The 13,390-nt window shown below is 40.7% G+C and overlaps 1 protein-coding gene across 2 annotated transcripts in view; it reads left to right on the top strand.

Annotated features, from left to right (window-relative positions):
- The window catches only part of FNTB (farnesyltransferase, CAAX box, subunit beta), a 72,824-nt gene that overhangs the window by 45,891 nt on the left and 13,543 nt on the right, over positions 1-13,390 (top strand). For both annotated transcript variants that reach the window (XM_074327358.1, XM_019733415.2), the window contains exons 7-9: positions 3,716-3,802; positions 9,099-9,228; positions 11,985-12,117. In XM_074327358.1, coding sequence (XP_074183459.1) covers positions 3,716-3,802; positions 9,099-9,228; positions 11,985-12,117 — 350 coding nt within the window. The remainder of the gene's footprint in view (positions 1-3,715; positions 3,803-9,098; positions 9,229-11,984; positions 12,118-13,390) is intronic.

Genomic DNA, 13,390 nt, shown 5'->3' with positions numbered 1-13,390 from the left:
TAGTGGAGTGCAGTGAACTAGACTTGCATTAACTGATTGTAACCAGTTGGCTCAAAATTATTATTTTACTCAAGAATTGTCTGATGTACCTAGCAAGTAGCTTACTAACCTGTCAGGAGATTGTTTATGAAGCATATAAGGAATTCATTGAATAATTCATTTCTCAACAGCAGTGGATCATTGAGATTTTATACCAAATTCTTATTACTTCATCTAAGAAATATATTTTTTATGAGGTTTCTGTATCAAAGCATCTTCTTGTCTATTTGTAAATGTGTTTGCTTCTACACAAGTCGATGAACATTCTGGCTTAACCATTGGTTGGAAAATACAGGGGAAGAAAAAAATATGAACATTGTGGAGCATAAAGCACATTGCAGATAAAAGTAGGTAACCAGGCTACAGAGGCCTTTCGTGAAGGATTTTCTTCTATCTGTGACCTCTCTGTTCAAACCAAAAACTTAGACTAGTTATCTACCAGAAAAACTTTCTCTACTCGTGACACTTCTGACACCAAATAGGTGTTTTTTTCCCTCACATTAAATAGTTCTGACACTAACTACCCAGAGTTAGGACAGATATCACAGGTAAGGGCTCAGTCCCACAGGACTGCCCCCACTTCAGACGCCGATCACCCGTATTGCGTACCCAGGTTACCCGCACTTCTGCCTGATTTGGCTATAAATCAGGGGTTTCCCATGCCTTCCTCCTTAGGTTCAATAATTTGCTAGAATGGCTCACAGGACTCAGGGAAATATTTTACTATTACTGGTTTATTCTAAAGGTATTATAAAGGATAAAAATTAATAGCCAGATGAAGAGGTACCTATATAGGGCGAGTGCTGGAAGTATCCAGAGCACAGGGGCTTCTGTCCCTGTGAGACTGGGGTACGCCACCTTCCTGTCAGGCACATGGATGTGTCCATCAACCCAGAAGCTCCCCAAACCTCTTTATTTAGGATTTTTAGGGTTGGTTCCATTATGTAGGCATGATTGATGAAATCATTGGCCATAGGTGATTAACCCAATCTCTAGCTTTTGCCTCTGGAGAGGGGCTGAAAGTTCCAACCTTCTAATCGCATAGTTCTTCCTCTGGCAACCAGCCCCCATCCTCCAGGAGTCACCTCATTAGCAAAGTCAGGATGGTTGATTGGGGCTTGTTATAAAATATTAGGTTGTTGCAAAAGTAATTGCGGTTTTTGCAGTTGTTTTTAACCTTTTAAACCGTAATTACTTTTGCACCAACCTAACACAAAAGACTCCCCTATCACACTCAGAAAATTCCAAGGGTTTTAGGAGCTCTGTGCCAGGAACTGGGGAGCAGACCAAATACATATTTGGTATATCACAATATCTCAGTATCTGTTGTTAAAAGGTAAACTGAGGCACATTAAGAATGTTAAGAGTTGACTTGAGCAAAACTTGATTTGAATCGGGCAGCATCCATTCTAGCAGATAGAAAGGAGCTCCAAGGAGCTATACAAAATGAGAGACGTTTATAGGCAGAAAGGAGCAGGAACAGGGAAGTTATACCAGGCAAAAAAGCGGGTTGGTTATTGCAAGTTTCCTTTCTTTGAGGGCCTGGCAGGAGTTTATCAGGCAGATCACCTAACTAGTGCTGTTCAGGCAATTCCTGATGGACTGACTGGTTTAAGATTCCATTTCTGGAAGAGCCAAAACTGTAACTAAGTATTGGTTTAGCATAAGCGGCTCCATTTTGGACCTGTTGTCTGGTTTCTAACACTGTGTAGGGAAACAAAGCCAGTATAACTATTGAGGAAAAGCAGTGTACAGTACTGCGTTGATGCTTCTTAAGGAAAAGGTAAAAAGATTTCTTTTCCATTTACAGTCACTACATTTTCATTCCTGTTCTATAGCTATTCCAACTAAATATACACAGTCTTAAAATGTAGCTTTTCAAACTTCCTGAGATCATGGGCAAAATTGCTTTAGTATTTTATCACATACCAGGTGACAGAGCATAGATTGTGTTCAAGAAAGAAGTTCTGTGTTACGGAAGTATAGAGGACCTGTTGGATAGTGAAGGACCGGAATTGGGGCTGGAAGGACAGGCTGGGAATAGACTGAAGGGCCCTGAAATCTTAAGAAGCCTGGAGTTTATTTTAAGGGCCGTGGGAAGCCACTGACAAGTTTTAAGTAGAGAGTGATGTGTTCTGACTTTTTTATTAGTTTCCTAGTTGCAGTGAATAGATGGTAGCGTTTTAGTAAAGCTCGGAGGAAACCGATCCAGGTAATGGTGACTTGGATTTGAGTGACAACACCATGGATGAAGAGTAGAGGACAAATTTGAGAGATGTGATGGCTGGGTGGAGGGAGAGAGGAAGAAACTGCACCCGAAAGATGTATGTTGTTCCCTCCCCATCTCAATGTGAGATCTAGGACTAGTGGCTTCTGGCAACACCCTCAGTTCTTCCATTTATAAGAGGCAAACTACATTTTTGGCCACTTCTCTACCTCAAAGGTTACATTAGGATTCAAGAGCAAATACTTTTGAACCCCTTTGAGAGGCTCAAGACTTGAAGGAAATTAGATAAGACCTTCGAAGTTAGCTTTTGGTAGATGATAACATTTGGCATGTAGGCCTCTTGCATGCTTCTGATGCCTGCTGGCATAACTCAACCTCTGCTGTGCCTTTGGCCAGCAGGCTGATAAAAATGCTGGTAGGATAATAATGCTCACAGCTTCTGCAGAGATTTCTTTGGAATATCTCAGTAAGTCTGGCTTAGTATTATGTCTGTATTGAATATTATTGAAACTAGACCCTTCTGTGTTCTCCCTTTTCTATTTCTTAGGAGGCCTTAGAAAAATGGATTTGTAAGCAGAATTAGAATTTTTGTCTTCAACATAAAATGGAGCTAAGATGCTGGGTATTTGAAAAGACTATAGAGGGGAAGAAAAAGAGAGTTTGTGGATGTGTTCTGTAATAGAGGGAGAAACCAAAATCAAATGTGTCCTGAGAAGATTTAGGGCTGGCAGGATGAAATGGCAAGAATTATTCCAAGTCTAGTAGGATAACATTAAAAAAATAAAAAGACGTGCCCTTTCTTTTTCATTTAAAAGTGTGTGTGTGTGTGTGTGTGTGTGTACTGTTGGAGTACTTGAAATCAAAGCTCTTTTCTCCCCCTAGAGGCCTAAGGGACATATCTCAGTGGGCTTATCTATTCCTGTCCCTTGTCTGGTCTAAGCAGCCATTAGAGTCTCGTGACCTGCTTTGCAATGTGTTAGTTGCAGGAAAAATATGGTTAACCTTTAATGTGTCCATGCCATCAGCAGACAGAAATCCTGGATCTAAAACAGCACTGACATCTGAGTGAATGAGCACATCAGAAATACCTGAATGACACCATGGAATTTTGGGAACAATTATAGGTCTTTGAAAGAAGAGCTAAATTCACTTTTGACATGAATTGATATGGCTGTTATTTCCTCTGATGTAGATTTGACCATGTGGAGGTAGGGAGAATAGAATGTCATGTTCTTTCACTGAAGCCATGCTGTGAGCAACTCTATCCAAATAGAATGTCAAACCTCTCAGTCGGAGACCCAGGAGGACGGACCGTGAGCCAAGAGTGAGGACAGGAGGTGATTACAGCTTACTAGGCAAAGAGAGCAATCCACCCAAGAAGTGCAGCGAGCCTTATTTAGGCTGTTCCTCAAAGCTTAACACTTTACCCCTCTATTTCTGTCCTTCCAGAAGTGCATACTGTGCCGCCTCAGTAGCTTCTCTGACCAACGTCATCACTCCAGACCTCTTTGAGGGCACTGCTGAATGGATAGCAAGGTGAGAGAAGCTGGGATTTGTCCTGACCTCTAAGACAGCAGGTGGTCAAGACCTCTGAAAAATAAAGAAAATGAAAAAGGACCAGAAGGGAATATAAAATTACAAGAGATGTGTTAGGGGTGTAGCATTGTGTGTTTTTCAAAAATGCTTTAAAAGGTTTCTTTTTTCCAAACTTTCTTTAATGTCAGATTGGCCAGGATCAAAAATTTGGGTACACAGTAATGGTGGGAGTCTAAATGGATTTAACCAGTTTGGAGAACAATTTGATAATATCTCAAAGTAGCCCTTGCTGATGGCCCAATAATTCCATTCCTACAGAAACTCTCACACACATGCATGAAAGAGACAAACATAGGGCTTGTTATAAAAAGCTGGAAACAAGTTAAATGTTCATAAGCACGAGATGAGTAAGTTTTGGTATAGTCACATGGGAATATAATATAGCAGTTAAAACGAATTGACTAGAGCTACATGTATCAATATGGATAAGTCTGAAGAACAATGTTGAGTGAAAAAAAAAGGATGTTAAAGAAAACATGACGATCAGCATATTTACTAAAAATTTAAAAATATGCAAAACAGCTCTATATTGCTTATGAGAAGAATCAAACATACTAATATAAAAACATGCATGGGAAAGATAAACACCAACTTCAGGATGATGGTTACATCTGGGGAGAGAGCAAAGGAAAGGAGATAGGGGAGGTCTACACATCTCCACAAGAGACTTCAGCTGTATCTGTAATTGTTCAGTTCTTTAAAATATTACAAAAACAAACAAACAAACAAACAGACTTCAACTGTATCTGTAATTGTTCAGTTCTTTAAAATATTACAAAAACAAACAAACAAACCCTGAAATGTATATGGTTAAATCAAAGCTAGGTGTTAGATGCATGTATGTTTATGTTCTATATATTATTTGCTATACTTTCTTGGATGGATGCTTCAAATACTTCATAATTTAGAAAAAGCAAGCAAAAGGGAGATACACATGTACTATTATGAAATAATATCTAAACTGTACTGTTTCATTTTTACATTTTTATTTTTATTAAAGTAGTACTTAGTACTATGAAAATATAATTTACAGCTAAACCAGATGATACACTATGATCATATTTACTTTTTCATATAACTTTTATTTTCCTAGGATTAATCATTACCTCTTTTAAAAAAATGTATGTATCATGAATTCATTCCCATATTTTCTGTCAGAGCTATAAAATTACTCCCAATACAGTCAAACACTTTAGGTAGTGTATCGATTCTCTTTTGTGTGTGTGTGTATTTGTGTGCGTGTACATGTGTGCATGTGTGCATTTGTGTGTTCTGAGTTATCCCACCTGGAGCTCTCTGTCCTCCTGGACAGATTGCTCTCAGCTTGCTGAACAGCAGGCATCCAGAAGCTTCCTTTCAGCATGAAATTCACTTCACTTCTCTCCTTTGTTGAAGCCCTGTCCTCCTTTTTCTTGGTTTACTGATTTCATTTTAATAAAGCGCATACTCCAATAGGTCCCAAAAAGAGCACTTGGGTGATACATTTTTAGGATTTTATATTTATCGTTATTCTAGTCTCACATTTGATTGATAGTTTATTTGGTTAGAGATTTCTAAATTGGAAACTGTATAAATTGTATTCCTTCAGAATTTTTAAGCATTGCTCCATTATCTTCTGGCTTCCAGTGTCATTGTTAAAAAGACTGATAAATATATCTATATATATCCATATATATATACATAGTTATGTACAAAACATGTACCAGATCTACATAAGAAAAACTATAAAACTGAAGTAATTTCTTAAAAGTGTGCTAGGGGGCAGGGAGAGGAAGTATATGGGCACTCTCTGTACTTTTATGCTAAATTTTCTATAAGCTTAAAACTGCTATAAAAATAAAGTCTTAATAAAAAAAGGCTGATAATAATAATCAACACTTACTGAGTACTTGCTATGTAATAGTCAGTAGTGGGGTAGCTGTAGTTTAGAAATTGAGAGTATATAGGCTTTTGAGCTAGACTGCCTGGGTTTGGATCTTTTTTATACTTTCTGTTTCTCAGTTGAGATTTCCATCTTTTTATTCATTATGAGTGTATTTTTCTTCACTGAGTAAATATATAATTATAATACATGCTTTAAAATTCTTGTCTGGTGATTTTAACATCTGAGTATCTTGGAGTTAGTATGTCACATTTTCCAGGTTCTGCATATGTCAAGTAATTTTTGAATTGTATCCTGGACATTGTGATGTTCTGTTGTAGAGACTGGATTCTGTTAGATTGCTCTAAAGAGTGTTGATGCTTTTGTTTTAGCAGGTAGTCAACTTTGTTAGACGCAAGCTGTAGATTGTCACACCTTCAGGGGGCAGTGGCTCAGGTCTCAGATCAGTTCTTGGTCAGAAGCACCTTTCGGTTTGCCCAATGTCTGTGTGATTCAGGCGTCAGGTAGAAATCTGAGTGAAGTTTAAACACAGAAATTGGGGTTTTCCTTCTCGGGCTCTCCTCTTTCTAAGATTCCTCCCCAATTTCTATCAGCCTGGTTCCTGCCAGAAAAATGGTGGGCTTTCTGTTAGTTTCAGGTGTCTGCCCCTGATCCCTGACCTGCCGTTGCCACTACTGGCCCACTGTCGCCACTCTCAGGGAAAACCAGGAATAGGGTGGAGGAGGGACAGGATTGACTCTCCAATTTTCAAATCATTTCCCAAATCTGCCTGCCTTCTTTTCAGTTTACTGAGCCCTTGGGAAGTTGTTTTGTGTATTTTGTCCAGCGCTGTTATTTGCAGGATTGGATTGTTAGGGACTTACTAGATGTAGAACTCCTACTGCCTGGGTTTGAATCCCAGTTTTGCCGTTTATTAGCTTTGTGCCTTCTACATGTCATAGTTTCCTTATATGTTACGTGGTGGGATACTGGGTTTGATATTAAGCTGAAATATAAAGAAATTAAGTGACCAAAACCTGTTTGGTAACCACTGTACTTTCTTGCCTCCCAGTGTCATTGTATTCCCAATCTGTTGTGTGCTTTTCTTTTGTTTCTCTTTTTCTCTGCCCCACCCTGTGCCCCTCCCTGTAAGTTTTTGGAATGTTTATTCTTGCTATTTGGAAACTTTATGCCAATGAACCATGATATGGATATATTTTCATTCATTGTGCTGTTCACTCAGCAGGTATCTTTGATCAGGATTGCATTCCCTTTAGTTCCGAGAAACTTTTATTATGTTATTTCTTTAATAATTTCTTCCCCTCCATTTTCTGTATTGGCTCTTTTTATACTATCTTATAAAAATACGGTTGGTCCTCTAATTTTTCAAACATTTTTGCCTATTTTCCATCTTAATCTTTCTTATATACTTTCATAGAGCGTTTTGCCTTTTATCTTCTAATACCTTCTGTTGAGTTTTTATTTTTGCAATTCTATTTAAAATTTTCCAGAGCTTATTTTGTCCTTATTTATAAAAGAAAGAATACTCTCTCCTGTTCTTGTTTCAGGAATATTTTATACTTGTGGTGTTTTTATTTCATATAATATTTTATCTAAAAATACAACTTTAAAAAGTTTATTTATGCTTCCTACATTATTTTCTCTAATTTATTTTTGTTTGTTTGTTTGGGTCTCTCTCTTTCATATTAGAGACTGCTCAAATGTCTGGTGTTCATATTTAGGAGTCAGAAGTTGCTAAGGAGCTACGTGTGCCAGGGTGGGCTAGGATCCAGCCATTCATTGGGGACCGCTCATATATCCATATCTGTAGGAGTTTCTCCTTGAGCTTATGAGTTTCCCTAGAGAAGAGTCTTCCATATTCCTGGTTGGGGTATGAAGTTGACAGCCAGCTGTGTGAAACACTAGTAGGGAAAGAGGTTGTGGGTGTTTGTGTTCACATCGTAGACTCTCACTTAATCCCCCTGCTCAGTACAGCATGTTCTTCCTGCTTTCAGCCTGTGCTGGATATCCTGGAATTCCCATCTACTTGGTTAAAGCCCTGAAACCTCCCAGCTTCTCCTGGGTTTGAGTGCTTTGACTGGGTACCTGGAAGTCTAACTGATTCTTATATAAATTTGCAACCAATCAACTTTGTCTAAATGCATCCCACTTTCAGAGTCACCTGCTGTCTCGTCCCTGGACCTTTCATTGGAGTAAATCACCTTGCTTTCTGTTGCCATCCCCAACCCCCACCCTGAGGCTGGTTTAGGTTTCTCTATTCTGTTAAGTCAGTTACTTCCCTTTCCTTTTCTAGCAAAATTTGTTATCTCCTGTCTCTATTCACATCCTCTCTATTCTCTTTACCCTGTGGATTTATCCCTTTTTAAATTCCTTTGCTTTTATTTTACTGGGTTCTTGTGTTCAATTTATTATGTTTAGCTAGAAGACACTCCCAAAGTAAGTTGCTCCCATGCATGTAAAAACAAAGGGAGGGAAAGTGGAATATTTGTGTGTGTGTGTGTGTGTGTGCATGTGTGTGTGTGTGCGTGCGTGCGTGTGTGTATAGTGTGTGTGTGCATGTGTGTGTGCATATGTGTGTGTGTGTGTGTGTGTGTGTGTGTGTGTGTGCAGAGAGAGAGAGAAAGACAGAGAGAGAGAGACTGAGACACAGAAACTGACAGTGGTCACTGCTGGTGAGAGGGACCAGGAAGCCAGGGTGGGTAGGAGACTTACTTTTCATTATTTTTATACCATTTGAGTTTTTTTAATTAAAAAAATTTCAAAGATAAGTTAAGTTAAGAACAATAAATTGTAAAAGGTCTGTTGCGCATTCTTCACTCATCAGGACTTTCAAACTTGAGCTATTTTCTATGCTCCACGTAGCCAAATGCACTGGAAAGAAAACTTGGAGTGTTTGTGTTTGGGTGGCGGTGGTGTTGGGGAACGGAGGATGCTCAAGAGTCTATCCAGGGAGTGGGAGCCAGGTTTTGACTCTGCTATGATCAGCAATAGACCTGTACTAAAAGATAACCAGAATTAGCAGTTATTTTTCTATTTTATTTTAACCTGATGGTTCTCATACTACATGTATGATTTTATAACTTCTTTCTAAAAAGTAATGATTTGAGGTAGGTACTATGTAACCTAAGTAGACTATTTCTAAGTTTCCTTTTTTTTTTTTTTTTTTGAGGAAAGGCACTTCCAAAGTTAATTAGTTAGCATTTTTCCATTCATAGTTGTGATGGTTTATGCCGTAATCTAAGTGAACTCATCCTTCTCTGTCCAGGGTGGTCCTGCACCTGTACCCATCCATGCAACCCAGCTGTTCATTGGTTGCACTGACCCCTTAATCTGCTTTTCTCAATCTTCTCCTAGGTGTCAGAATTGGGAAGGTGGAATTGGTGGGGTGCCAGGGATGGAAGCCCATGGAGGCTATACTTTCTGTGGCCTGGCCGCACTGGTCATCCTCAAGAAGGAACGTTCCTTAAACTTAAAGAGCTTATTGGTAAGTGTTGATCCGTTTTCCTGCCAGGCCCCTGGTGATGTGACTACTTGGGCAGGCTTTGGGGAAGGTTTGGCTGTGAGAGGGGCTAACAGAGTTCCTGCCTTGAGCTCCCGAATGAAAAGTCCTGTGATGAAGCTATAGATAAGAGCTGTGGGAATGCTCAGCACAGTTCTGAGAAAATGGAAGGAGTGAACATCTCTCTCAGTTTCTGTTCCCTTCTTCCTGCCTTTCATCTTCCTGCTCTGAACTTTCTACATAGTGAATTAGGCCAACTCCAGAGTCTTCATGAGTCCCTTAGATATCTGGTATGAGTTGCAATACTTGCCTTCCTCATATGTCTAAGAAAAGTGTTGCTTCAGTCTCTTAAAATTAGGGGTTATCATGTGTCTTAGAAAAAAATCTCCTAAGAGAAAAAGTTTTGAGATGAACTTTGAGGCATTTTGAAGCCAAGTTTTTATTACCTACCATGCTATGTGAACAATTAGTAACTACATTTAAATGAGCTGGGCAGAGCTGGGTAATTACATTGAGCACACGGCCCAAGCATTTATGTCTGGACTCCAAGCTCCTGACCAATATTCAGAATGAACTCAGAAAGCAGTCAGCTTCAGGGAGTCACTATAGTTAAATTATCCCTGGAGACCTAGTGTACAAATATACACACACCCACAGCCACCAAGGAAATGTCTCTAGGAAGCATTTACTTCCTGACCATGACCTCAAAGCAAATGAGCTACAGTTGACATTCATCTTTTCTCCTCAAGTTCAGATGTCAGGCTCCTATCATAGGAGCAATGTGAGACTCACTGTGAGCTTCTAAGAGAGTTTCTGTTCTCTGGAGACGTATGATCGGCAGCATTTTGTCCTCATCCTTGGGAAGCCTCCGCTAGCACACGCTTTTTGAAGGTCCTTAAAGACTTGAAAGTTCATACTTAAATGGCCAGCTTTGTGCACTGGACTCTGAAATCCACTAAAATCTGATTACTAACAAGGCATGAAACATAAAAGTTCTATCTCCCAGGCAGAAATAAAGAATATAATTAGTGAATGCCTCAGTTACAAAGACAACATTCTAGATTTGAACCCAATCTCTACCACTTCCTAGCCATTTGACCTTGGGAGAATTGCTTAATTTAAATGTTTTAGGTTCAATTTTCCCCCCCTCTATAGAGATAATAGTTCCTTGAAAGTTAAAGAAGAGAACATATATAAACAGCCTGGCACATAGTAGGTGCTCAAATAATGTTGGTGTCCTTCTTACCCAAACTACTCCCTCCCCTCCATTTGCTTTGGGAGAACTTGTATCCACATCTGAAGGGCTAACAGAGTTCCTGCCTGTAGTCATGAGAATAAACCCATGAGCTTAGGCACTGGAAAAAATTAGTCTGGCTTAAAAACATTTCATCTTTGGGGTAAGTAAAAATGAAGAATGGACTTCCCACTCTAGTGACTGTTTTCTTGATTAATGCTTAGCTTACTTTCATTAAATGGCATCATCCTGAAAACTTGGTTCATTTAAGACTGACTAGGGATATATTACTGCCTGCATTTGCAGTGCAATTTTTATGTCTTTCTCTTAAGAATTGGGGATTATGACTCTCTATGGGTGGGTGTTGCCTTGAACAGGCATATAATCTAAACTCTACAACCATGAACTTAAAAGAGGGCTGGGAAACTCCCTTCCCCCGCCTCTTTCTACAAGGGTCCGCAGTGACTACTTTCAGGAACTCAGTCTAGTGAGCATCTAGGTACAGGGGAAATACCCTACTCTGTAAGCTCATGGCTGGAGGCTGCAGCTACCTTGGAGGTCTGGGAGGGAGATGGAAATGTCATTATCTACTCAGCCAGTTGGTTCTGCTCATTGCTAGAGGCCCAACCCATGTGACTATCTTGATCTTAATAGTAGAGTGTGTTTAGAAAACTTGGAGATAAGCAAGGAATGGTGATATCATGGGTGACCACTGAGTGACATCAGGAGCCACTTTACAGGTTCAAAGTAAAAGATTTTCTTTTATCAGCCAGCCAGGTTCCCTGGAGAAGCAGAGAGGCTAGACCAGACAAAGCTATCACTGGTCATTGGGACTAATGGCGTCTGCTTCCAGGCCTGTGAGTGACTTGCTAAGAGACCCAGGATGAATTTCCTCAGGAGCCAAGTAAAAGTCAGGAACAGTTTGAGGTCATCTGATGAGATGTAGCACAAAATTCCGTTTATCTGCTTTTTATTTTATTTTATTTTTTTTAAGGAGGGTGCAGCTCCCAGTGGCCCATGTGGGGATTGAATCAACAACCTTGGTGTTACCAGCACCACGCTCTAACCAACTGAGCTAACTAGCCACCCTCCATTTATCTGCTTTTAATAAACTTCCCTGAGCAGGGGTGGTGATTAGAAATGAGACCCTGGTGGTCTTGCCTTAAATTTCCTAGTTAAGTCTTGTTAATTAAGAGACATTTGCAGGTCTCCTTACAAGCCAGCTTGCCCTCTTTATTCTCTCAGCACCAGAAGCCATTTAGAACCTGGGAAAAGGTCGTTAACTCTGTGTTAGGCACTGATCATAGATCAGTGCTGGTTGCCTGGAAAAGTTAGCTTAAATGGTCCACTCTGCATCTGTGGCCATGAGAAGTAAGAAGTCACAGCACCAAGAAACTAAGAGACAGGAACCCTCCCTCCCAAGATTGGCCTCTGGAGATCTTGTCTTGCTGGATTCTGTGTCTCTTTTAGCTTACAATTGCCTCTCCCTTCTCTGTCTCATTCTCAGCAATGGGTGACAAGCCGGCAGATGCGTTTTGAAGGTGGATTTCAGGGCCGCTGCAACAAGCTGGTGGATGGCTGCTACTCTTTCTGGCAGGCGGGGCTCCTACCCCTGCTCCACCGGGCACTGCACGCTCAAGGTAAGCCAGAGCTGTTGGCGAGGGCTGGGTGATTTCCCTCGGCTGCTAACCAACTCAGGAAGCCAGAGTGCTTTTTCAGAGAGGGTGACATAAGCTCTGTCTGTCCTGGATTTTGAATGCCCCGCCTGGAACCTTCTACCTTAGGCATGCGTGTGCAGACTAGGAGTTAGTTCCAATAGTTTAGGTGTCATGGCTGCTTCAAACTGGCTGTGGCTGAAAGGAGGTGGGTGCCTGTCCTGGGCCACACGGTGACGGCCCCCTGGGTTTCCAATGCAGAGCTCCGTATTTGTCACATCAGAACTGAAAACCCATGCCGTGTACATGGTCACAACAGTGACAAAGAATACAATTGCATAAAGGGGCCGAGAACTCACAGAGGAAAGACCCACTGTGTCTGTCTGGCTGCGTAGTTGCTGACATTAGAAATGTATTTTAAACTTGTTGAAGAAACCTAAATGCACATTTGTTCCACCTGCACCAGTGGGATAGCAAGACCCACGTTCATTTCTGTGGCTTCTCAAATGGGAGTATAAAACCAAGGCAGTTAGAGGGTAAGCAAAGCTTCTGGGAGCCGTCCCTTATTATCTCTTGAAATCTTAGACGGCCTGCTGACTCCTGAATCATCTTTCTTATTTAGTGTGAGAACAGGGTGTCTCTGAGGGCGCCAAGAGGAGGCCCAGAGGGAAGCTTTTGTTTGGACTTAGTAGTTGGGCAATTAATTGCTCAAATGTAGATTAGATTTTTTTTCTACTGCCCCCCCCCGCCACACACACACTGTTTTCTTCTTGTTTGGCTGTTCTTTCTGAGCGCCTTTCTTTAGTTTCTTAATTTCATTTGAGTTGTAGCCACTTTTGATACTGAATTGAAGTCAAGAGAGCCTCTGTCCTGCCCTCCCATTCTTTTCTCATCTGTCCTGAGATTTCCTGGCCTGGGGCCCCTCAGCTTTAAGACAAGTCAGTCCCCTGACTCTCGAGCCTGCACGCTCTCTGGTTTGACCACTATAGTGGGGAAGTCAGGAATTCTCCCAGAGTCCAACATTTTCTAAATATAAATAACCTGGGGTTTTAGTGATCTCTTTATTGGAACTGGTGAGGTCAAACCCCTGGTAAAACCAAGAGCCTTTCACAAACCTGTCCCTGGCAGGGATCAGACGCAGTCATTGTGCAGTGGCCAAGAAAATCAGGAGAGAGCTCTAACAGGAGCAGTACCTGCCAACGTCTCCAAGGGGGGTCCTGGTTGACATTTTGTTTATTGTAGCACAAGTTCTGGAGGA

Source organism: Rhinolophus sinicus, linkage group LG03 (assembly GCF_036562045.2).
Source record: "Rhinolophus sinicus isolate RSC01 linkage group LG03, ASM3656204v1, whole genome shotgun sequence".
Classification (NCBI taxonomy): Eukaryota; Metazoa; Chordata; class Mammalia; order Chiroptera; family Rhinolophidae; genus Rhinolophus; species Rhinolophus sinicus.
Note: the sequence above shows the minus strand (reverse complement) of the source record. Positions and strands in the feature narration are given on the sequence as shown.